Genomic DNA, 26,127 nt, shown 5'->3' on the forward strand with positions numbered 1-26,127 from the left:
AGCAGCAGTCATCATTCTGACCAGGTGAGCTGAAGACACACAGGGCTGCCCTCCTCATGGCAGACACAGGGGCAGAGGAGGGGATTCATGTGCATCCATGAATATGCACACACACAGACATGCACGCATGCAGACATAAAGCCAGACTACAAGGAGTCCAGCTTCAGGCTGCAGGGAACAGCTGGTGGCCACTCTTAAGAGCATGGATGGAATCAAGTCACCCTGGCTGCAAGCTAGGCTGGATTCCTAAAGACATGGCTAAGATGCAGCGTCTCACACTGAAATGCATGCAACCTCGCAGAGCATGTACCAGTCCAAGCAGAACTGAGGTGCGGTGTACCACTAGGAAGCACGCCTGTACACGCCACCCACCCACAGAGCAACTCTGATGGAGGGAAAAAAGGAATGCCCCGCTCAGACACACTCATGCCTGAGTCAGTCACAGCCCAGAAGCCTCCCAGGGAGGAGGTGAGACCCAGAGAGGCAGAAAAAGCACGCCAAGTGAGGGCGTAGGAGCCCAGGACTCCTGGCTCTTGGTCGCTTGCTTTTCTGTCTTCTCTGAGCTCCTGGGGGCTGCCTCCCTCTGCTCCACTGACAACAGCAAAAGAAGCGCTTCCATTTTTCTCATTAACTCGTTAATGATTTTCAGACCTTAACTCATGCAGGCCAGCCCCTGAGGCCGGTCTGGACTTGGAAACTTGTGACGCACTGCTCAGGCAGCTCCACTCTGCTCCCGGGAAAGTCCCTCTAGGTTCACGGCTCTTCCCAAGAAGCCCAAGGTGGCCAGGGAAGGAGGTCACCAGGACAGCATCTGACCTTTGCTTAGTACCTTACACTGAGATTTCCAACTCCCTGCCCATCCTGCTCTTTCCAAAGGCCTACCATCCCTTCCTCCATTCCAAAGCCCATGTCTTTATTATAAAGGGTCGACTCGGTAACCAGGAGGAGGTTTAGCACAACCTTGCAGACAACTGCCCAGCAAAGAAATGCGATGGACTGAGAAAAAAGCACTCCACTTCGGGCTTCTGGTTCAAGACAGTGGCTCTGGTGCACGGCATATCTTCTGTCCCTTGGGGGATCCCTTTTAAAATTTGTTGCTGCCAAGGAGCAGCCACAGCTCAGAATACGTGGGGTGGAGGGGACTGTTCTGGGAGAGGCCACCCTGTCCAGCAGGCTCAGACGCTGGACTCAGAGCACACAGGAAAGACAGTGGACAGGAGTGAAAAGGGCACAGCTTTTCTGTACTTAAATAAAATGAAAAAACTGGACACAAAATCCAAACACCTGCAGCTAGCTCCTCTGCCCCTGTGGAAGGAACAAAATGCTGAATTGGGCAGCTAAAACATTTTGGTACCAAATGACTGTGTATTCTTCTTTGGTACTTATTATTTTCTACTTCTGTGTAAGCTACAAGACTGAACTATAACCATTAGGAGAAAGTAAGCAGAGCTGATGCAGTGTGCATTCCAGATGAAAGACTCCACCTACAGCAAACTGAAGGTCACAGATCTTGACTGGACCCTTATTTTGAATGAAGAAATAAAAATGAAATATTAGCCTACCACATTTTTAGAATTAAGATTTTAGCCTGTCATCACTTGGCCTGGGAAGTGGCATCTCTTGGGTCTAGTCAACTGTAGACATCTCAAAATGCCAGAAGTCACAAGACCAGTAATCTAGTTCTGGTTCTGGGGGATCTTGGGCAAGTTTTTCTACTTCTGTGTGACTTGGTTTCCTCAAAACAAAAAACAATTGATCCTGACCTTCCCCTAGGACTGATGTGTGGAGCCATGCACCCAGAAAGGCTGTAGATATCAGAGTGATGTCACCCAGTATTGTTGAAACAGGGAAAGGGGGAGACAGAAAGAAGAGAAAGCCATTTGTAAAACTGGTGGAGCCAAACATGGGCTGAAAAAAAAGAAAAAAAGGTGAGCATCCTAATGACAGTCCCATATCGCAGAGAAAAAGATCCAGTAAGAATTAGGGGCCATTATCAAGGCTATGAAGACAATTCTATGGAGACCCCAATAGTGTTTTCAACAATTGGTGCTGGGACAGCTGAATATCTACATGCAAAAGAATGAAGTTGGACCCATACTTCACATCATAAATGCAAATTAATTCAAAATTACTCAAAGACTACTGGAGAGCTAAAACTATAAAAACTGTTGGAAGAAAACATAAATCTTCTTGACCCTGGATTAGGCAATAGTTTCCTTAGATATAACATCAAAAGTACAAGCAACAAGAGAAAAATGGTATCTTAGAGATCATCAACATTAAAAACCTTTGTCCTTCAAAGGACATCATGAGAAAGTGAAGAAAACCCCCAGAAGTGGAGAACAGTTTGACACCTCATATATCTCATAGAGGGCCTGCATCTAAACTATACACAGAACTCCTACAACTCAATAATAAAAAGACAAATAAGCCAATTGCAAATAGGCAAAGGATACATTTCTCCAAAGATATATAAATGGCCAGTAAGCACATGGAAAAATACTCAACATCATTAGCCATCAGGGAGATGCAAATTGAAACTCCAATGAGACACCACTTCTATCGTCAAAATGACACTGGGATGCTATCATCCAAATGACAGATCCTAGCAAGTGTTGGTGAGGATGGAGGGAAATTGGAACCCTCATACGCTGCGGATGGGAGTGTAAAATGATGCAGCTGCTTTGGAAAACAGTCTGGCAGTTCCTCAAAAAGTTAAACATGGAGTTACTAAATGACCCAGCAACTCCAGTCATATGTATATTCCTAAAAGAAAACACACCAAACCGTGTGCAAATACTTCATAGCAGCATTATTCACAATAGCCCCAAGACAGAAACAACTCAAATATCCATCAAGTGATGGATGGATAAACAAAGGCAGTCCATCCATGGAATGAAATATTATTAGGCTATAAAAAGACCGAAGTACTGATACATGTTCAATATGGATGACCCTAAAAAACACTATGCTAAGTGAAAAAAAAAGACCACAAAAGACCACATATTGTATGATTCCATATACATGATACGTCTTGGGTGATGAAAATGTTCTAAAATTGATTGTGGTGATTCTGTGAATTGACTAAAAAAATCACAGAACTGTACACTATAAATAGGTAAACTGTATAGTATGTGAATTATAGCTCAAGAAGGCTGTTACATGTTCCCCATCCCCTCACCCTCAAAATGGAAAGGGAATGAGAAGCCTGTCCTTACAGAGCAGTACATCACACCTGTGGTCCAAGCATTATTATTACCAGAGCTCCTTTCCCTCTCAGAAATGCCCTGGTTTAGACGACAAATCTATGTTATTACCCTATCACTATGTGATATCAGGCAGGTCGCTTTGCCCCTCTAGGCTTCAGTTCGTCTGTAAAACAAGGCCCACCCAGTTATGATCATCTCTATATTCCCCCAAAGCATTCTATTCCCCAAAAGCTCCACTTGAAAGGCTGTCAGATCCTGCTCAGTTGGTCAGAGAGCTCACCATGCTTTGTTAGATGAACCTACATTAGCAATAGAGATCACAGGGTCCCAAGTAACAGAGACAGACACTGATTCCTGAGTCTACTGGTTATCTAAGAAAGGTGATCTAACCATTCTAACGCAGGAGAAATGCCCAAACACAGCCTCTACAAATGAAAAGAAAGAAACCTTCAAAGGGGAGCCCTCCCAGAAAATACGCTGTCCCTAGGGAACTTGGGAAGGTTGGTGGTCTTCTCTAAATGGGATTTGGTGAGTCCATCCAAGAGGACTGGGCATCAGGAGAGTCAAGGTCATGTGATCCTACAACAGGATGTTCACTTTCTAGTCCTCCTCTACCCACGACTGCTTAGGAAATAAACTTACACCGAAAAAGAGCCCAGGAGGAATCATTTGGTTCTCTTCCCTTTTATACTCATGAGAATGTGCCCAAAAATAGTCTTCTCAGCCTCGTCCTCTCCTCCCCAAGGGCCTTAGAACCAGGTGTGTGTGGCTCCGTAGTGTCTACCCCAGCAATGAAGAAAGGCAAAGCCCCCTCTGGACTGTGAGCAGCAGCAGACACTTAGAATCAAGGTCAATGTGAAAAGAAGCAGAAGGCACAGAGTCAACCCAACACCCATCAAGCCATCCAGGAACAGGAAGGACAGATGCTCACCAGGATCACCAAGACAGGAAACTGACACGGAGACAGGACAGTCTCAAACCACCTCCACGTAGTCAGCTGTCCAGGGACCCAGCCAGTTGGCAGAGAAGAGGGTGAAGGCCTGCAGGAGAGGCAGAGCCTTCTCTGGAGGCAGGAGAATGGGCGCAAGGAGCCGGCACAGATGGCACCTGGGTACCTGGTGAACTAGCCTCCAACCAGGGGAGCAAGAGGTTTCAGAGCAGATGGCCCCCGTTGGCCTTTTCAGATGGAAGGACTAAGAAAAAGAACAGGGAACTGTCCCAGAGCTGGGGGCTAAGAGGAGAGGAGAGAGGAGCTGCTGGCTTTCTGCCCTCCAGACCCACAACCTCCGCGGGTCTGTGGCTTTCACGGGCTGGGCCAGGTCCCTCCTCGCCACAGCTTCCAGGGGTGCGATATCTCCATCCAAGGGGGTCCGTGGGGCTGGGGGGTGGGAGGCAGCTGCCCACTCTGCATCTGCTCAGAGGCCGCATTTCAGGATGACGTGGTAGCCGTCGTTGCTCTCGGCTGCAAGAGACAAACACTGAGGTGTTAAGGGAAGAAAGGCAGGCGTGGCGGTTTCTGGGAGCCATGGGATTAGGGTACCAGCAGACGCTCTGCCATGGATGCTGGCAGAGGCCACCAAAGTAAGACTGCACAGAGCAAAGATAACAGCAGAGATCCCAACGCACACCTTCTCAGCTGCCTTGTTGAGCTTCTTTTTAATAGTGGGCTTTCTGCCACAGCCCAACACCCAGGGACTAAAGGGCCTGCGGGTAAGGAGGCCCTGGGTTTGATAGCTGCCAGGGTCTCTGAAGGCAGGTGGTGGCTGGATCGAGAAAACAAGGGGAGGAGACTGCCCTGTCATGGTCCAGGGTCTCTGGCCCAGTAAGGGGCTTTCATTCCTGTATAACTCTGCACACTCATCCGCCCCAGCCCTACGGGGGCTGGGGGAGGGGGTCATAGCTGGTCTCCCCTTTCTCCTGGCAGAGGAGTTCCTTCTCAGGCCCCTTCCTCGGGCGGGCCCTTCATGTCCCCCCACCTCCACACAGAGCCCCGGGTCCCCGGCCACGGGGGCTGGAGGCTCAGGTGCTACTGGTTCCGTGGCTGCTCCTCCTGGAGACCCACACTTTTTTTTTTGGACATGCAGCACGTGGGCTCTTCGTTCCCTGACTCTGACCAGGGACTGAACCTATGCCCCCTGCATTGGAGGCGCAGAGTCTTAGCCACTGGGTCATCAGGCAAGTCCCAGACTCATACTTTGGAGCAACTCAAACGTGTCTTACTTCTCCTCGGCACTGGGTTCGTGGAACACACAGTGAATGGCCAAGATTTCCCTTTCAAAGTGACCTTGGGGCCCACCTCTCCAGTTCACACATTTCCGAGGCTGAGTTTCCCAGGAACTGTGTGTTTCTTTTCCCTGGAGGATGTTTCCAAGTGACACTCACTCAAGGACTCCCCATGCCAGCCTCACTTACTGGCCTGCTTTCCCCTCACCCAGTTAACCCAGGGGGTGAAGCCAACATCCTTTAATTAAATAAGACAGGGCAGAGAGGAGCAGGTTTTACCTTTTAAGGTACTGAGGATGAAACAGGATTCATCTTGGAAATTCTGCACCATCTGAAAGGCAAAAGAGAGACCACGTCACTTCAACAACGAGTTCAGAGAATGCAAAGCCTCAGTGACGCAGAGCCCAGCCACTCACAACCATCAGAAACGACAGGAGCTGCGTTGACACACACACAGGATGACAGTTATGTCTTACTTTCACGGAGGAAATATGATGCAGAGTCAATGAACAGAGCAATTATAGTTGTCTTTTTAAAATTTATTTGGCTGCGTAGGGTCTTACTTGCGGCATGCAGAATCTTTTTTAGTTGCGGCATGCGAACTCTTGGCTGTGGCATGTGGGATCTAGTTCCCTGATCAGGGATTGAACCCGGACCCCCTGCCCTGGGAGTACAGAGTCTTAGCCACTGGACCACCAGGGGAAGTCCCACAATTACAGTTTTGAGTAACAAAAAACTGAACGTAAAGGACAGAAGAACCCTGGAAGGGAATTAAAATGTCAGCATTTCATACGAGACTCAATTGTTACTGATTTTCTTTCATTTTTTAGTTTTCTGAGTGATGGGGTCTTCCAATCCCTCTACAGGACACATTATAGGAGCAGATGTACGTAAAACAGCACGAGATAAAAAACTAAAGTGCTTTACACAGGGAGCTACATTCAATATCTTATAATAACCTACAATGGAAAGAATCTGAAAAAGGCTATCTATTAATGTATGGAAGCTCAGCTGGTACAGAACCTGCCCACCAAGGCAGGACACAAAAGAGATGCGGATTTGATCCCTGAGTCGGGAAGACCCTCTGGAGAAGGAAATGCAACCCACGCTAGTATTCCTGCCTGGAAAATTCCATGGACAAAGGAGACTGGCGGGTACAGTCCATGGGGTTGCAAAGAGTCTGACACGACTGAGCACACACTTGTATACACACACACACACACAGATGTATAACTGAAATCACTGTGCTGTATACCTGAAACTAACACAGCATCGTGTGTTCAGTTCCCTGTGGCAGGAACCAAACAATGATTCACCAGCCCCCTCTCTCTAGAACTTTAATTAACAGTCCAGTGACCTTGGACAAGAAAACTTCCTGTCTCCAGGCCCTGTCTGTCAAACGAGGCTGTTCTGATAAATATATATATATATATATATATATATATATACACATATATATAAAACCAGAATGCAGAGCAATAGGAGCTGGCATCCTCTCTGGTGGGGCATCCATCAGTTGCTTTCTAGGACCGTCCATAGGAGCCAGCACAGAGGACCACACATATCTCTCCTGCAGATGGGTGCCCCAGCCAACCTCCTGCACACACACACACAAAGCACACCTAAGGATGTTGAGGACAGCACCGTGTGTGTGAGTGAAAGCTAGAAACAGCCCCCTGTCCCTTGGTAGTAGAAGCAGCAGCAACAAACTGTAGCCTGATCATGCCCGGGCACCCAGCAGGGCCGGCGGCCCCCAGCAACACCCCTCAAAGTACGTGAACCACAAACTTAAGTCCTGAAGAATACACTCCTATTCCACCTATAGGAAGTTTTAAAATAGGTGAAATTAAACAACATATTGAGGAAGAACCAGGGAATACAAAATTCAGACCAATATGTGGAGGGGAATGTGGAATTAGTTCACAAAGGGGCTTCTAACAACACTGCACTAACCTGAGTGCAGGTATTGAGTATTTTATTCCTTAAACTCTACAAATGAGCTTCCTATACTCTAAATATGTATGCTATATTTCACAATACACATTTAAAGAATATGAAAAATACACATACCTACCTAAACACACCACAACACACACACTGGCCCACAGGGCAGCAAAACCCCTTTACCAATTAAAAAGTGCAACCTACATTTTGTTGCCTGCTCTGGCTGATGGCCCCCAATCCTGCACATCCATCTACCTGTCGACCCCCGCCCCTCCCCCAGGCCTAATGGCGCGTGAAGTACATTTACGCTACGCTGCTGGCCGGTTCCTTCGGGGACTCTTGGCAGCCCCACCACTGGAGCATGCCAAACCTGACGCAGGGCCCACACGGGCTTAATCAGTAACTGCCTTGTTTAATGAAGTGCCCTTGCACCCCAGGGGCCGGCTGTGCGACTGGCCGGGCTGCCTCCAGTGCTCTGGGCAATTAAGAACCAAAGGTTTCCAATTGATTCGAGGTTAAGAGGCAAGGGGACTTCGGAGGAATTAGAGTCACCTACTTAGCGGAGGTGGTGTTGAGTTCTATTCTCTGCTTCACTGGCTTAACTGCCTGCTCCGGGGGGGCATGGGGCAGGCTGGGGAAGGAACCCCCTTAAGGGACTGGTGAAATTGCAAGGGTTCCACGAATTCTTGGCTTTTGCCTTCATGACAGAAATGCGTTATGAGATCAGACCACTGCCTGATGCTCAGGGTGCTTCAACCTTCCTGGCTATTCTAAAGTCCATGCTTAGGCCAGTAGCTCTGGGCTTCTGCGCTTTATGGGGGCCGAAGAACAGCCACCCTAGATTTGAATATGACGATGTGAAAGCAATTCTGAGCTGATGACAAAAATAACAAGTTACAAATCAAGTCCCTTGTTCAAATGGATCCTGGGTGTGTGTTTTAAAAACCCACACCTACACACACTCTGGCAAGCGACAGACACACACAGACACAAAATTATCCTCCATGATCACATCAAATCTAATCTCAACTCTTCAAGGAAAAGAGAGAGGGGAAGAAAGGGGCCTTTCATGCTTGCCTTCTTCTGGTTTATGCTGTCTGATTTCTTACACAAACTGTGAATTACTTTCTAATTATAAAGGAAGGAAAATACCACCTTGTCCACTCCCAGGATGAAACTCCCATGAAACAGGGGACTCAGGACTCCTGTGTAGGGAGCTCGGGCAGTCATGACGACAACATTAGTAATGCTACTGGTGATAATGCTACTGATGATGACAGTTTATGCAGATCATTAAAAGCCTTACACGTTATATGTTATCAAATTTAAAGCTCTCTCTCCAACACTTTTTTGCCCCCCAAAACAAATACTTAAGCTAATTTAGCATCTCCTGGTACCTGCCACTGTTTCTTCATTTTATCCTTACTACAACCTGCTCTTTGGGTATAATTATCCCCATTTTGGAGACATGGAAACTGAGGCTCAAAGACATTACATAGATTTGCCCAAGGTCACCTGGCTATGAGGAGCCGGTCTAGGTGGAGACTTCAGCTCGATTCCAAAGCATACCTTCTCCCTGCCTTCCCGATCACCGTTCCTGGACTGTTTCCCCCATCGCCCTCGGTAGGTTAGTGGGTGGAGGGTCTGCTGCAGACTGGGCTGGGGTTCCTTCTGCCCCTGCTCCCATCAGCACAGCTCTGTGCAGAGGCCTCATTTCAGCAGTGGTCAGAGAGCCGGCCGTCTCGAAGCTTGAACTCTGCTGCTCTGGGCCACCTGTGTTTCTACCACAGCCTGAGCTCTTATGAGCTGTCCACCCGGGGGCCATTATGCAACCTCTCTGTGCCTGCTTCCTATCTGTGAAATGGGCTCATGACAACACCCACCTCACAGGAAGGCTGGCAGGACTAAATGAGTCACTTAGAAGGCTGCACAAACATCGTGAGCACTGCTGAAATACCAACACTTATCATCAACATTATTACTAAGAGAAAGGGTCCAGCATAGGACAAACTCAAAAGCTTCTGTTCTACAACACGCAGGAATGCTGAACCGCATCAGCAAACCCGTTTGATGAGCCCCGCTGGAGCCAGCAGTGGAATCTGATCACTCTGGGGCACCGTTGCAGCTGGGCTGTGTTCTGAACCTGTGTCCTCTCTCAGGGGCTGCCTGTGCCCTGCAGAGGCTTGTGTGGCCAGGGACAGACCCCGGAAGGCTGCGGCAGGCACCTTCACCACTCAGCACAGGATGCTTCTGTTACCTAAGAGCCAGGTCATCTCATCAACCCAGCCCATCTCACATCCCCCAGGGCTGCTGCCTGCCCGGATGAGCTCCTGTGTCCTCACTGCCCTGCCTGGCAGTGCCCAAGGCAGCGGTGCAGTCTCTGCTCCCAGTTCGTGCAAGGCGGGACATAGGGTGGAGGGGAGACAGCTATGCCAAGCCTGGTCCTGGCCTCAGACCCCTCTCTCCAGGCTCTCCCGACAGAGCCTACTGCTGAGAACAGGTGGCAGGTGGATGAACCCCATCTTCAGGCTAAAGTCACCCCCAAGCCCTGCTGGGCACGTTTCTTGCTCCTGCCCAGAGCCCCAGGTCAGTTCCACGGGGCGGGGCCACAGCACTCACCTCGTTGCTGACCACCACGTGGATGCCCGTGGGGCCCTGGCGGTAGACCCGGTGGATGTGCTGCGGCGAGATGCTGTACAGGTTGGCGATCTTCTCGATCAGCTCCAAGGCGGTCAGCTCCTCCAGGAAGATGGCGTGGTACACTGGAGGGCGGAGGACAGGTCCTTCTATAGAACAAGCGTCTGCTTTCAAAGGAGCCCACCTACCAGCTCTCCCCGCACCCCCTCGAACCAAGAACTAGCCCAGATGGACTCTCGGATATGGCCATACTGGGTGCACCTCTGGAAGCCACAGGGCCCCTCCCTGCACGATTCTGCACCAGGTGAAAAGATGCCAAACTATGTTCTTTATCCCTGTTTCAGTCTCTCCTGGGGAATGCGTGTAAAATGAAGAATCCTTGGATCCACGCTGGACCCCAAGATTCCTGTCTCGTTTGGGGATGGAGGCTGGCTGAAACCTGCATTGGGCAGGTGGAGGAAATCCCGTGTCTGCCTTCCTTCCCTTCCATTGGTTAAAGGGGTTACTGGATGGCTCCAAGAGTGGCCAAGAGTGAGACTCAAGGATAACTGCTACCTGACAGCAGAAGAGAGAGGGGCTGGCCCTCGCCCTCCTCCACAGCACAGACAACACCCAGCTGGAGCCCTGTGACCCAGAAGGGGGAACGAGGTGGCACCAGGAATGTCATCAGACATTTGGGATAATAGTGACCGTGAGGCTTAGTAGCAAAACCCAAACCAGTTAGGGAGGAGCAAACCCCATGGGTGACGGGGGGAAAGAGGGGCAGACCTCAACCCTCAGGGACCTCAAGTCCCTCAAAAACTAAAACACAACTGGATTAAATAAGAGGTGCCCAAACTTCTCCCTCAACTAAAGGAAGAAACCCTTGGTTCAACAAATCTGATCGGCAGCTCCATCTACTAAAAGGGCACGGACACGCACATGCTCACACACAGTGGCGCCCTTGAGGGAAGTTACAGAAGCCACACACAGACTTACCTTCCCAGGATTTCACACGCTGTTCACAGAATGTGGTCACTGGGTAATGTTCCTTCCTGAACTAACCAGGTAAGAATCCCAGAATCTCTGTTCCAAGATTCCTCACTGTACTTTTCCCCCACACCCCAACTTTTCAGAGCTAGTTCCACTTTTTCTTATTTTACTCCTCAAACAAATTGGACTGCAGGCATCAAAGAACCAGAGGGATTCCAGTTTAGCCCTGTGGTTGTAACCTTTCATCTCTGGCCTTTCCTGCTGCTGGAGGAATGTGGAGGTGACCAGCGCTGCTCTGAACAGCAGACAGTCAGCCTCCACTACTCAGAGCTCCTCTCGTCTTGTTTCTCGAGTGAGGCAACAAGAAGCCCTCGAGTGGGTCAGCCTAAGCGCAAAGCCCGAAGCTGCCACCCCCGAGAAGCCAGACCTTGGCCCTCTCCAGACCTCTGAGCCTTGGGGTGTGGGCTGGGGCGCCTGCCTGCTTTTTCCACGCGTACAAGAAACTGAGACTCAGGCTCTGTCCTCCCCAGACTGACTGCAGGCAGAGGGCTGGACTCTTGTACACATGTCCTGAGAACTGGACACCAGCTGCCAGGGGCCGGATATTGGGATCCTGTCTCTGCCACTTGACACTGGCCTCTCAGGGCAGCCTCTGTGCCTCAGTTTCCCCTATAGCAAACCCTGTTGGGTCCCTTGCTGATCTGGAGGGGCACACGGCAGAGAGGGGTGGGGGGATGGGGGGCTCTCACTGCAGACAGTGCAAAGTTCAGACCGCGCGGGTGGAGCCGGGCAGCTTGTCAGACTCAGCGCTTAAAGATGCTCAGAAGCAAGGTGCTGAAAACTGCTAGCCCCAAAGAACCATGTGCCCCAGAGGTGCTCTAAGACCTTCTCGGGCAGTAGCCAAACCAAATGAGAAAGCCTCACCCAGCTGCGGGAACACAGGAGGACACACTCCTGGGAATACACTTGTCAGGTGGCACTTGTCACCAGCCAGAGAGCCAGAAAGCCCGACTCCCAGTTCTCCCCTGAGTAGCTCGGTGACACTGGGGTCCACATCTCCGCTCCAGGCCTGTTTCCCCAGATGGGATATCAGTACATGGGACAAGACCTTCTCAGAGATTATCTCCACCTTATACATTTCAATCCCAGGATGAAGCACAGCAGAACCCCTCCTGCATGCAAGGCAGATCAGGGGAGGCACTCTCAGCCAGAGGCCTCTCCCTGTCGCTTTGCTGCCCTCTCACCAGCCTGGGGGAGCACTCCCCACAGCTCACCACCCAGGCTGGGGCCCCCACTGCCGTCCCACTTCTGCTCACCACCCAGGCTGGGGCCCCCACTGCCGGCCCGCTTCTGCTCCCCACAGCTCACCACCCAGGCTGGGGCCCCCACTGCCGGCCCGCTTCTGCTCCCCACAACTCACCACACAGGCTGGGGCTCCCACTGCCATCCCGCTTCTGCTCCCCACAACTCACCACACAGGCTGGGGCCCCCACTGCCATCCCGCTTCTGCTCCCCACAACTCACCACACAGGTTGGGGTCCCCACTGCCATCCCACTTCTGCTCCCCACAACTCACCACACAGGTTGGGGTCCCCACTGCCATCTCGCTTCTGCTGCAGGGGCATACGGCTCTGCTCCAGCTCCTGGCAGACGTAAATGGTCATCTTCGGCCTCACGTTCCTGGCAGGAGGAAAGGAAGTTAAGGAGCAGGTATGGGGGACCGAGCTCTGTTGTTCCAGAATGTTCCAGAACACAGGGTGGAAAGAACAGTAGAAGGGACTTAGGGGGAAGAAAGAAGGTTGTGGGGATGCAGAGTGCCTTCCTCCTCTGAGGAAGGAGCTGTCAGGGAGAGGGTCCCATCCAGGTAAGCCCTGACAGCTTCGAGTGGACTTGCTGACCAGGGGATGGGCGAACCCCCAACCCCCACCCAGGACCTGCCACTTGCCCAGAGTGGACTCTGCCCGTAGCACCAATCTGAAGATACGAGGTTCTTCAGGGTGATAATCAGAGCAAATGCATTCTTTGGCTTAACTCTGAGCTCACTGCATCCTCACACATCTATGGGGGAGCCAGGACACTGTCCCTCGTTGTACAGATGAGGAAACTGAGGTTCATGGGGGTTAAGGGCTTGACCGAGTTGCCAAGTTCCTAAGAGGCAGATATGGCATTCAAACCCAGACATATCGCGGTGCTGTCCATGTGTGGCTATTTAGACCACTCCATCCACACCTGCCCCCTGCCGCCTGCACTGGGAGGACGGGACAGGCATCTCAGAACCCACAGCCAAGAGGCAGAGACTCAGAGACCAAGGCCCCCATCAAGCCAACAAGAGGGAAGAAGGGAGTGGGCCTCCAGGCAGGGTGGGTTGCAAACCAGGGAATCTCACCCTCTCCAACACAGGCTCTGGCCCCCACCCCAATCCTAGCACCTCCTTCTGCATTCACCCCCAGAGGAGCCCAGATCCCACTAGCTAGCCCACCAGGTGTCCAAGGGGCTGAGAGATGCAGGCCACCAGCCATACCCTGCCTCCAGTGGGAACTGACACCTACCTGCCTTTAATGGCGTTGAAGAGCCGGATCCCATCTGCAGGGCCACAGATCTGGACCAAGTCGTCTCGGGACATCTTGAGCAGGTCAGCACCTGGGCAGGTAAATGGGGCTGGCTTGTTACACGGTGACCGAGGCCTGAGGCTGTTACACGGTCACCTCCCCAGGTACCTGCCAACCCGGGGCAGGGAAGAGCCAGCCTCCACCTCAGGAGGCATGGGCATCCCACACAGAGAAATGGCAAGAGCTAAACAACATCAAATCATAGCCCAAGAGGTGTCAGAACTCGACAACAAGGTTCACAAACTCAGCAGAACTGACAGGCATTTGCTGGTTAGTCATCCTCTCTACCTGGGCCTGACCCTCCCTCTGGGCCTTTTATTAGCATCACTGTCCATGATGTATCTTATCAGCACGTGGCACTGATCATGTGTGTACCTGCCTGTAGGCAGAAACTCATGGCTCTCTGGAGGCTGCCGGGGAGCCTAGGCACCCAGACACCCATGCACCTAGCACCCAGATCAAGAGGTAGGACATTCCCACCAGCTCACGTGCCCCTCCTGCCAGCTACTACCCCTCTCCCCACCTCTGGGAAACTGCTGTCCTGATATCTTACACACAGAGCAGTTTCACACTGTTTTCCATTCACATGGCACTTACGTGAATGGAATTGGAAATTGCACCTTTCTAAGTCTGACTCTCCCTCCAAGTTTCATTTAAGGCTCATCTGTATTGCATGCAATATGAATCATTCATGCCCACTTTTAGATAGTACTCATGACATGAATAAACCACAATGCCTGTACCCTCTCTCTGCTGATGGGCATCGTGGGTCCTCCCAGTTTGGGGTGATCATAATTGGTGGACATGGTCCTTTCCTCAAAGACCGAACAGCCCCCAAGAGCCTTGAGCTCACGTGGACTTTCCAAGGTACAAGGATGACATCAGCCTTCTGTTAAAACCTGGCCAACAGCCACGTGGTCCAGAGTTACAGCGTCTACCCCCTTTCCCTGCCACAGTTAAGATACAGTTTGGAGTATACTTCTGCAGTCAAACTGGCTCCCCTTTCATAGGAAATAAAAGGCACGCCCTCACACTGTTGCACCAAGGTCCCTGGGCACCTCCCTCTCTGACCTCACCTCCTGTCTGACCCACTCGACCCCATCATCTGGGCCCTCAGCTCTGTGGCCACACCGGACAGGCCCCAACCTTACATTTGCCCTCTGCTTGGAAAGTTCACCACCCCCCAACACACACACACCCACTTGACTCACACTCCTTCCAGGATTTCCTCAAAGATACCTCCTCAACAAGGTCTATATTACACCTTGCTTAAGGTGGAGGCGCCCTCAGCCTGCCTCCCTCCCAGTCTTCCAAGACCCTCCTCCAAGCCTGCCCATCACAGAAGGGTCACAGTGTGTTGAGACGGGCAGTTTACACCTCTGTGCCAACTCAGAGCTGCCCAAGGCTGGAGTCCCTGCCTGACCACCCTCATCCAGTCCACCCCCAGCACAAAGGATGTGCTAAGAAGAACTGAGCTCAAAGATGACTGTTGGGGTGCTGTTTCCCTTCTGCTACCACAGATGTCCTTGGCGGCCACTCCTCTGGTTCCAGCCAACAATGACTCCCTGTCACTCTGGACTGCCAGGGGGCAAAGTTCATGGCTCAGTTTCCCTGTCCCCCACTACCCCCAGCTCAGGGCTGCTGTCTGATGGGCTCATCAGCAGGGGCATGAAAAGCCTTTACAGAAGGAAGAGCCAGCTTTCCCTTCTCACCTTGGTTGTACCACCTCCCACACTGCTTACCTGGAGACAGTGTGATGAGCAGCATTTGGGTGGAAGAGGCCAGGAGGCTTGCTGAGTACACCCTGGTCTTCTTGGCTAAAGGGCCCCTCCAGGAGGCACAGAGCCCACCCCGCATGCAAGGAGCAGCTTGAAAAGGCTCCCAGATGGCCCTCCCTTAAAGCCACGAGCAGGTGGACACCCCAGGGGCAGGCCTGCCCATTGAGCCCTGGGCCCAGGGCCAGCACACGTGAGTGACCACATGCCTCTGTGTCCCCAGGACAGACCACAGCCCCTGGGTGCCCAGGGTGCCCAGAGCACGTGTTCAGTGTTCTGAGATCCCGGTAGGTTCTGTGCACCGTTCAGAGATGCTCACCTGAGAAGCTGGCGAAGAGCCGGCAGAACTGGGAGAATCTGTTGCGGTGGAGCCACTGCTGGGCGTCCTGCATGGAGGCCGAGGGGAGGAGGTGCTGCAGGCAGAGAGGACAGGCCTTGAGGGGCGCTCACTCACCCGTGCGGAAACAGGTAGCCAGAGCCCCACCGCAGCCACTTACATCACTGCCCACGGGCAGGGCCTCCACCGGGTGGGTTGGGGAGCTGTTGCTGCAAAGGAAGAGGAGAGGCGGTGAGCAGCCAGGACGCTCCTTGCTGGCCTGCCCTTCGTGTCCCTCAGCTCTGGGGCTCGCTGGAAACAAAACGGGTCCTCGAGAAAAATACAAGCAGGAGCCCTGCTCCATCCCTGGAAATTCTTAACAAAGCCTCTGATGTGGACAAGGGTTCTGATGAGCTACACATTCCCATAAGCTACACACCCCCATCCCTCCTCTAAGGCTCCGGGCTTATTTTGGGCAGATTTCATGGTCCCCACCTCTAGCCCCAGTCAGTGGGAAGGACAGACTGACCAAGGAGACCTCGAGCCTCTCAGGGACTTGGTGCTAAGACGGCAAAGGGCCAACCACACCCAAGAGAGGGCAGAGGAATCCCTGGGGAACCATTCTGCAGCAACAGCACCCACAGTTTGGCATCCACTGGGAGAAAATCCTTCTCATGGCTTTCTCCCAAAGGGAGGCAGAGATCTGAACATCTGGGCTTTTAAGCCAAGAGAAAGACAGTCAGAGATGACCCTCCCAGATGGACAGTGGTAATACTACAATGTGAGTGGACCTGGTGTCACTGACCTGGCCACTTAAATTTGTTCAAACGATAAATTTTACATTATGTATGTAAGTGTGTGTGTGTGTGTGTGTGCGTACACTAAGTTGCTTCGTTGCTTCAGTCACATCCAACACCGCAACCCTATGGACTGTAGCCCGCCAGGCTCCTCTGTCCATGGGATTCTCCAGGCAAGAATAATACTGGAGTGGGTTGCCATGCCCTCCTCCAGGGGAATCTTCCTGACCCACGGATCAAACCCACATCTCTTATGTCTCCTGCACTGGCAGGCAGGTTCTTTACCACTAGCACCACCTGGAAAGCCCCCTGTAACAATAAGGAAAAAAGAAAAGACCTCTGCAGCAATGATTCCTAGGCCAGGCATCAGTGACTATAGATGCAGGTCATCTGGGTCTGGGGGTACCAGGACTCTACACATATTCCCCTGACCGGGTGTGGAATTCATACTCCCCTGGAAGTGGGGAAACTGAGACTGCAGGAAGTGAAGGAATCTGCCTCCAGAAAGGTGCAGAGTTAAGAATCTGCCTGCAGTGCAGGAGACCTGGCTTTGATCCCTGGGTTGGGAAGATCCCCTGAAGAAGGGCATGGCAACCCACTTCAGTATGCTTGCCTGGAGAATGCCATGGACAGAGGAGCCTGGTAGGCTACAGCCCACGTGGTTACAAAAAGTCGGGCACGACTGACCGACTAACACTTTCATTTTTTTTCACTGCCTGAATAAAATACAGCAGCCCTTCCTTGTGCCCCCTTCTCGGTAGGGACTGTCCTTACCTAGTAAATCAAGTTCTTGTCTGGCTTGCTCATCTGTGAAGTTCTCTGCCAAGCAGGGGCTCCAAACAACCCGCATGTTCTACATGCCCCTGTTAAACCCATCTGGCATCCTTCTTACCCCCACCAACAGAGAGGGCAGTGTCGTCGCGGTGACACCACAGGATAGGAGGGACAGCTGCCTGCTGGTCCCTGCATATCCGTCACCTTGGAATCAGCACGGTCTGGGCCTTGGCAGAGCTGGTGACCAGAGGTGAAGTCGCTTCTGTGTTGTGGGTCCAGACATCCAGAGGTGTGGGAAAGATCCTGAGCTGAGCCCCTCTGCCCACTGACCATGCACAAGGGCTGCAGCAAGATCTAAGAAGCCCCTCCAGCCACTACGGGGCCCAGACGTCCACCTCCTGAGGCCCCAGCTGTCTAGGAGGTGGCCCAGGAGCTCACGGGCTGGCCCACCTTAACTTGGGGAGGGAGTGGGTGCTGGATGCTTAGTTACTCCACCAGTTGGCCTTTCTAGAAGTGTTATCAAGCACGAAAACCTGCACACATGATGCTAAAAATGGTCGTGAACACCAGTCAACCAGCCTGAAACCCAATTGACGCCGGGCTACAAGAGCAGTGAAGACACATAGAATGAGTCCGCACCTGTGGTCAGTTTACAGACCACAAAGGAGAGAGGGTGCACGTACCCTTCGCCGAGGCCAAAGCTGTTTGGTGAGCCGTTGTAGCTTGGGGATGAGGCACTATTCACCTGGTAAACCACATCGGGCCATGGGGAGCACTGTGGGGAGAGAGCACAGGGTGGCAGTGGTCCCCGAAGACCCAGACCTGCAGATGAGATGAGCCCAGCTTCCCTAGCCCTCCCACTCGGTGTGAAATCACAATCTTTCAACACCCAAGCCACACTGACCTGGTACCCAGGGATGGGCAGGGTGCTCAGACCACACTGAAGAAATCAGATAGAGCCAAGAAGAGACCTCGTCATCAGTAGGTCATCTCCAGAGCAAGCAAAGCATGACACATGTCTGTCAGAGCTTCCGAGCAGCCAAAGCAAAGAGGGAAACCTCATCAGTGCAGCACAGGCCAGGTGCCCACAGGCAGGTCTTTCCCATACAGACAAAAGGGTGTAAATGCAAGAAACAGGGAGCACTGGCCCACTTCCAAAAGAAAATCACCAACGAAGCTCCGTATTACTAACAGCATCTCCAGATGGCCCTCAGATGACAGGGACAGGCACCTCCACACTGGCTTGTAGCAGCCTGTCCCCAGCACAACTCCACGGGTATTTATAACATTTGAGGCATCCTGCTCAACCCAGGAGCCAAGGGAGACACAGCAACACAAACGACGGGACCCCTGAATGCCCGGAACTTCTTGTGCTGAAGCCTAGATAAACATGGAGGAGTCCCCCGAAGCAAGCCTAGACATGTGGGTGCTGCCTGCGTGTTGCGGGACCAAGCATTCACCACTTCCTTTTTCTGCGATGACCCGGCTCTGGACACGGTCAGACGGAAGCATTCCTGAGACTTACGATCACCCACCTGACCACAGGGTGGGTCAATATTTAACTCTGTTCTGAGTGAGGGCTGGAATGTGTCGGTGCCGAGTCCTGGAGCCCTCGGGGGTAGGAAAACTGATGAGCTGACAAGAGGCGAGCCGGCAGCTCCTAAAGTTACAGATTGGGTAGGGATTTCAATACCTGGTCGGGGAGAGGGGCTGGGACATAGCCTGGAGCACCAAGGGGACCCGTCCTCCAGCAGGGACGTCAGGGGAGAGGCAGGCACCAGAGGCTGAGGCCCAGGTTGGAAGGAGAGGTGGCCACAGACAGGATTGGGCAGCAGGAAGGGTCGTCAGGGCATGTCACCAGCATTTACCAAGCCTGGGAAGAGCTAATTGTCCAAGCGCTGCCTCACACCATGTATTGCTGGCTCTGACCAGCTTCCAGGGGGCAGGGCTCCTCCCGTGCAGGGGCTCTCAGCCACCATCAGCCTCGATCCAACGAAAGGCCACCACGCATCTGTCTGCAAAATTAGTGTCCCTGCTCTCCTTTTGCAAATACTCCTCTGCAGATGGCTTGTGTGTGTGTCTCTCTCACACCCACACACACATCCTCACATACACGCACAGCTCCTCAGACAGGACCCTAGTCACCGGTCTCTGAGCCACCCTGTGTCTGGACCTCACCCTTCACACACTTAACCCCACCACGGTCAGCACTGGACCTCAGGCATCCATGGAGGGCCTCCCGAGTAAGTCACAATATTCACACAACACCTATTAGCTGGCCTGATCACAGGGCACAGTGGGGAAGAGTTGTTAAAATCAAAAACAGAGCCCAGTAAACGCGGCAGCAGCAGCAGGAAGGGCCTGTGACAGGAGGAAAAGGAGCCTGCGATAGGGAGCGTCTCAGACGGACCCTGGATGGAAGGACAGAGCAGGCTGGTGTCATGCATCCCAATATCCATCCCAACAGCCACAGGGTAGGTGTTACCCCCTTGGACCCAGCAACCCCCGCTCCAAGAACAGAAGCTACAGACATTCTTTCCTCGTGGAGAACTTCACATGAGCAAGGTGTTCACGGCGCCCTGTGTGAAACAGCAGGAGCCTGAGAACAGTCCAGCGTCCCCAGCAGGCTGTCCACACAGAGAAGGCTATAGAGCTGGATGAAGCACTGGAAAGCTCTTTATGAACAGATAAGAAACGCCAGGAAATAGGGACAGTCAACTTCAGAACAGTGACTCTGTGTGTGTGTGTGTGTGTGTCTCTGTATGTGTACTGTTGGGGAAAAAAGCACACGTGGGGCAAACTTGTTTGAATTGGTTTCCTTCGCAGAGAATGTGGGGCCCAATACAGAGGAACCAGGGTCACCTACCACCCTGAGGAAGAGAAACTAAGGCTGGATAGTGCTGGGAGAGATCTTTTCTGACGGAGACTCTTATATCTTTTGAATTTGGACCACATGAATATATTATCTATTAAAAAAAAAAAAAACACCTAATTTTGAAATATACCTGGTGAAATGTGCCAACGGCAGCCGAGAGTTAGAAGGTATTTGTAAAACGTGTCCCTGGACACCAGGCCTCAGATGCCAGCAGTTCCAGACACGGGAACACACCAGGACTGAACAGCGCTCTCAGAAGCATTCACCCTAAACGGGCACTTTTCCAAGGATCCAGGCTGACAGCCCCCTGCCCAACCACAGGAGGAGGCCCCTGGCTCACCTCTGAGAGGATGGTGGTCTCATAGGATGGCTGGTACTTCTCCTTCTCTTGGGCCGTTCTTTTCTCCATCTTTTCCCGGTCGGTCTTCTGCTTCCGGTCAGCTCCCTTTGGCTGTAAGTGCAGAGCACAGGGGTCCAATGAGCTCAAAGCTGGCAGAGGCAGCTGTCTGGGGCAGACCCAGAGCTGAGGGGCAGCCCCTAAGGCTGGCACACTCCCCCCTCACCCCAAGCAGGGTCTCGCGGACAGGAAAGACCGTCTCTCACCTCCCAGGCATCCGACACATGGCCCTTCTGCCTGGAATCCTTGCCCACCCCAAGGGAGCTCAGAGCGCACTCCTGGTCCTTCAGGGACTCTTACGGGGTCCACTCAGCTGTTCTGGCAGGCATGCTTGGGGCAGAGCTTTACCAGTGGCCACTTGCTAATGGAAAGGACCCCTCAGGAGCCTTCCTTGGGTTCCCCATAGAGAGAGACAGGAAGCGGACAGACTAGGGCCTGCTAGCCAGGGCTCCATCTACACTCGCGGTCCACCTCTAAGGCCTCCTTGCCCCTAACACTTAGGACTCCGGGCACACTCCCAGCTTACAGTCTGCCTGCGGGGTAACATCCATCCTGACATGGCCTGTCTTGGGCACCCAGCGCATCTGAGGAATTCACAGGTATCCAGGCCTCACAGGTACTACTATCGGCCTCATTTACAGATTAAGGAGACAGAAGGCCCAGTGACCCATCGAGACCGGAGAGGAACCACGTGCTGATCAAGTCAAGACTCGAGGTCAGAAGCCCAGCTGGGCACAGCCACCATGCTGGTTCCAGCAGGCCCAGCTGATGGGGACCGTTTGGACCACTAAGACTATCCCCTCCTGAGTTCACAGTCTGGTGGGCAGGGTCAGATAGCAAGACTCTGAAGAGCCCTGAACTGAGTGTTTTACTCTGTATGGGGCAGACCACACGAGGTGGGCAGTCAGGGAAGAAAATCCACCCTTCCGCTCCATGGTACCTTTGGGATCATCCTGGTGGGCACTTTCCTCAGGTTGCAGCTGCTGACTCCCAACTCAGGGGGCATTAGGAAATAGCCTTTGAGGGGACACCCAGGCTGGAGGGAGGGAGCTTTGCTGGGGGTCCTATGGGAACATGAATGACGGATCTGGTGTCCAGCAGGAGAGCCAGGCATGTGGTAGCTGGACCCCCATCATCTGGCTTCCCTGCTCCACCTCCATCCTGTCCCAGAAAGGAGGCCCTTCCTCCCGGCCCAGAAACATTACTGGCAGAACAAGGTGGAACCTGCCTGTGGGGGACACCACTCAGCCCCAGGAAGACCCCTGCAAGGAGTTGGCAGGATAAGGAGAGTCCTAAGACATCCCCACAGAGCCCCAGGGCAGCAACCCAAGAAGCCAGAGGCTTCCTAGTAACCAGGGTGACCCGAGATAGGAGAGTTACGGGCAATTTGGCAGGGCTCTGCCTGGCCCTGGTGCACACCTATCTCAACTGCTCCTGTGGGTGGGTGGCCAGGCCTCAGGCATTCTGAGGAGCTCATTTCAGGTGACAGAGCTTCCCTGGTGGCTCAGATGATTGAGAATCTGCCTGAGATGCAAGAGACCCAGGTAGGATCCCTGGGTCAGGAAGATTCCCTGGAGAAAGCAATGGCTGCCCACTCCAGCATTCTTGCTTGGAGAATTCCATGGACGGAGGAGACTGGTGGGCTATGGTCCACGGGGTTGCAAAGAGTCAGACACAAATGACAGAGCAATTAACACTTTTGCTTTCACTTTCATTTTGGGTGACAGGTGCTCCTTCCCTCTCTCAGGAGATGCCAAAGCAGCTTCCAGCTCAATTCCCCCAGTAAGGGCTGGTGTGGTGTTGAGGAGCCAGGTAGAGCCCTCATTTCTGAGTGTCCGCCTTGAGGTGTAAGAGGGGGAGCTGGCAGGGGCCATGGGGAGAACTGGGCATCCCTGGCACAGACTGCTCCTCCCTCCTACCACCTGGCCCAGGGCCTGATCCCAGGGCATCACACTGGATGCAACCCCACCTGAGGGCAGAAGATGGGTGGTGGGATGTGGTCTGCACACAACCAAGAGGACAGGCAGAGACCACCTGCTGTGCAGCCTCAGAGCTGTCCAGGGTGAGCTAGAATCAAGAACCCAAGACCAGAGGCACCAGGGAACAGGACCTGCAGAATAATGCTCTCCAAAGATGGCCCCGCCCTAATTCCCAGAGCCTGGGAGAATGTTACCTTAGGGCACAAGAGGGCAAGGCTGCAAATGGAATCAGGATCGCCAACAGTGAGAGACTAAAAGAGGAAGGGGAGCCTGGATCACCCCAGTGGGCCCAGTGTAATCAGGGAGGCTTAAAGGGTGTGTTGCGGGGAGCATGGAGGGATTGGGGTGATGCTGGCTTTGAGGATGGAGGAGGGGCCATGGGCCAAGGAATGCAGATGCCTCTAGAAGCTGGAGAAGGCAAGGAGAGATATTCTCCCCCTACGGCCTCCAGAAAAGAATTTAACCTTCCTGACACCTGACCCTAGCCCAGTGAAACCTGTTTCAGACTTCAGCATTAAAAAGATAATGTAGTACTAAGCCACTCAACTTTGGTAATTTTTTTTTTTTTAACATCAGGAGGGGGATATAAATATGGGGGAGAAATGTAGCTTCCTTTGGAGGCCAGATTCAAGGCTTCATCATGCTGAAGCAGGTTTTTGGAGGTGCCACTGCTCTGGCAGCAGAGACAAACTCACCTCCACCAACACATAGAGCCTGGCCAGGGCCTCAGAACCCTTTGCCCACAGCCATCAGATGGCCAGACACTATCAGTGGGGATGAAGCTGGCTGCCCAGCTGTGTGGTCACCTAAGTGCAGACACAGGCAGCTTCAGGGCCTTCCTGTCCAGGTGGGAAACGGGCCAGATGAGCACTCTGCCACCAGGTTGATGGTTCTACCTGCGGGCGTTTATTTCCTCATCCATCCCTAGCTCAGGAACAGCAACACTGACCCAGCTTCTTCTGGGACAGGCCCTCGTTTCTACAGCCTCTCCCTCTGGCATCTCCAGCTCCAGCAGCTGGAACTCTGTCAGTAAGTCCCCAGGTCCCGATTGCGAAAGACCAGGAGAAGAGGGAAAGGCACCTGGGCTGGTCCTCAGGCACCTGCTAGGATTCCCCAGGAAAGCAGACTGGTCCCATCTGCTGGCAGCAGTCCTGCTCAGGGCTGGTGCACCCACCAGAGTGACGCAGACTCTGCTGTCACCCCCTCCCTGCAGGGCCACCCTGAGCTGCACCACGGGCAGTCATTTTTAGGAAATAATCTGTCCAGAGAGATGGGATGAGAAACAATGACAGGCAACTGCAGGGGGTGAGGCAAGAAAGGAAAAGGGAGGCAGTGCCAGGAGGCCATTGCAGAGGGACAAGGGTCTCGGGGCCCTAAAGGACAGCATCCACTGGGATTAACAGATACACGGTAACATATGTAAAACAGATAACCAACAAGGACCCACTGTACAGCACAGGGCACTATATGAAATATTCTGTAATAAGCTATAATGGAAAAGAATTGACACATATAACCGAATCACTGTGCTATACACCTGAAACTAGCACAGCTTTGTAAATTAACTATACTGCTATAAAAACATTTTGAAAAATAACATCCATGGTCAGGACCTTCAAAGGGGGTCTCCTGACTTGTTTTTTTAGCAGAATCTAGTGGGCAATCACGGAATCTGTGGCCAAAGTGCTTGGGAGGAAAACAGAAATCTCTAACTGTGCCAGTCCCACCACTCTGGTCAGGCACAGCTGAGCCCGGCTGCTGTGAGGGTGAAAGAGCCCAGGCAGGAGCCCCCAGCCCCTGGCCGCCGCCCTCATTGCCGGGCTCTGGGGTTTTGGCCTCCAGTCCTGGGCTGGGGTGGCGGTGGGCGGGGTGCTGGCGGCCATCCTACCTTGAACACCTTGATCTGGCAGCTGGCTGAGTGCAAGTGCTCCGTGTACTCTCCATTTTCACTCTGCTTGAAGGTGTCGATCTGCACCCGGAAGGGCACACCCTTCTCACCCCCGTGCTTCCTCGGGGTGAACTCGGTGCTGATGCAGTGCACCTGCGGGGGATGCGGCAGGCAGTCAGCCAGAGGTGGGCGAGGGTGGGGTCTGAACCCCCAGGAGCTCCTCTCCCAGTAAATGTGTCCATCCCACACAGTCAGGCCCGCCTCCACCTCCCCACTGTCCCCCAGTGCTGGCCACTCCATCAGGCCACTGGCCACCCCCCACAGCCTCTCACTTCCATCCTTTGACCTTGGAGGCCCTGCTTGACCAGCTAAGTCCTTGCCATTACTCCAGGCCCACTGACCCTAGCAACTCCCTCTCACTCCTCCCCCTGAGACCTCTGCTGGGCAAATCCCAGACAGCACAGAGCAGGGACCACAGCTTAGTCCCTGGGAGCCTAGTCAGGCCAGGCCAGAAGCTAGAACCATTTCTTTACTTCTGGTAAGTGCCTGCTACACAGAAAGCACTTGATGTGTACTGATTGCTATAATAACATAATCACATTGTCATAATATTGGGTTGGCAAAAAAGTTAGTTGCAGTTTTTTCCATAAGGTGGTATGAAAAATCTGAACAAACTTTCTGGCCAACCCAATACAAATACATATTATTGTAATAATAAACAATAACATTATAATAATTCTTTTGAAATACAATTCGAGTATTATAACCATGCAAGGCAAAAAGGTCGCTTACTCTCACTGAGCGATTACTATGAACCAGGCCTGTGGTCATGCCTCTGTTTTCATTCTCTAATTTATAAGACAGAGAGGAAAACCAAGATGCTCAAAAAGGGACCCACAGCAAGTGAGAGAGCCAGGGGAAGCCCAGAAGCACAGGGCCCTGGCCATGCCCTCGGCCACCTGGATCTGCTGTAGTGTTTAACATAAGGTCAGGTCCATAGCAGAAGCTCTTATGGGCTTCCCTGTTGGCTCAGATGGTAAAGAATCTGCCTGCAATGCAGGAGACCCGGGTTCAATCCCTGAGTTGGAAAGATCCCTGGGAGAAGGAAATGGCCAACCCACTCCAGCATTCTTGCCTGGAGAATCCTATGGACAGAGGAGCCTGGCGGGATATACAGTACATGGGGTTCCAAAGAGTCAGACACAATTGAGCAACTAAGACTTTCACTTTCATACCAGGAGCTTCAGAATTAAACATTTAATAATAGAAACAATTATGAAAAAGAAATTTATACTTCAAATTCTGTATGCAAGGACTCAGTTACTGCGTAAAAAGCTTACATAGTGATGAGCAGCACCCACGCAGGAGTCTACAGCACCCCATATCTTCCTCCTAGCCGCAGTGACCAACCAGTCTCATGGTTCTGGGCCCATTCACCCTCCTTCTTAGCCTCCTTGCCTGTGGCCAAGGGCAAAAGCCCATCAAGGCCCCACGCATGGATGGTTTTGAGAAACAACACAATGGACCCCAAAGTTCTGACTTCCCCACAAAGGGCAACCTCCTTCCTGCTCACCTGAATGAACGCAGACGCTCTCTTTGAAGGATCCCACAAAAACTCGACTGCATTCAGCTGGGTCGGGCTGGCCCTGGGGTCCAAGATACCAACAGACAGTGGAATATCTGTGCACACACATACACACACAAAAGTGCAATCGTCAGCCACTCCCAATAT

The 26,127-nt window shown here is 52.5% G+C and overlaps 1 protein-coding gene across 4 annotated transcripts in view; it reads right to left on the minus strand.

Annotated features, from left to right (window-relative positions):
- Positions 1-1,374: 1,374 nt before the first annotated feature.
- The window catches only part of TFCP2L1 (transcription factor CP2 like 1), a 65,437-nt gene continuing 40,684 nt past the window's right edge, over positions 1,375-26,127 (minus strand). For 2 of the 4 annotated variants that reach the window (XM_069574450.1, XM_069574448.1), the window contains 11 exons: positions 25,969-26,075; positions 24,396-24,548; positions 20,472-20,582; positions 17,940-18,031; positions 15,867-15,915; positions 15,689-15,782; positions 13,535-13,625; positions 12,562-12,665; positions 9,996-10,162; positions 5,712-5,763; positions 3,007-4,671 (listed from right to left, as the gene is read on the minus strand). In XM_069574450.1, coding sequence (XP_069430551.1) covers positions 4,625-4,671; positions 5,712-5,763; positions 9,996-10,162; positions 12,562-12,665; positions 13,535-13,625; positions 15,689-15,782; positions 15,867-15,915; positions 17,940-18,031; positions 20,472-20,582; positions 24,396-24,548; positions 25,969-26,075 — 1,067 coding nt within the window. In that variant the 3' untranslated portion in view covers positions 3,007-4,624. Of the gene's footprint in view, positions 4,672-5,711; positions 5,764-9,995; positions 10,163-12,561; positions 12,666-13,534; positions 13,626-15,688; positions 15,783-15,866; positions 15,916-17,939; positions 18,032-20,471; positions 20,583-24,395; positions 24,549-25,968; positions 26,076-26,127 lie in introns of all 4 variants that reach the window. The other 2 variants (XM_069574451.1, XM_069574449.1) reach the window with 2 other exon arrangements.

The sequence above is a fragment of the Ovis canadensis genome, chromosome 2 (assembly GCF_042477335.2).
Source record: "Ovis canadensis isolate MfBH-ARS-UI-01 breed Bighorn chromosome 2, ARS-UI_OviCan_v2, whole genome shotgun sequence".
Lineage (NCBI taxonomy): Eukaryota > Metazoa > Chordata > Mammalia > Artiodactyla > Bovidae > Ovis > Ovis canadensis.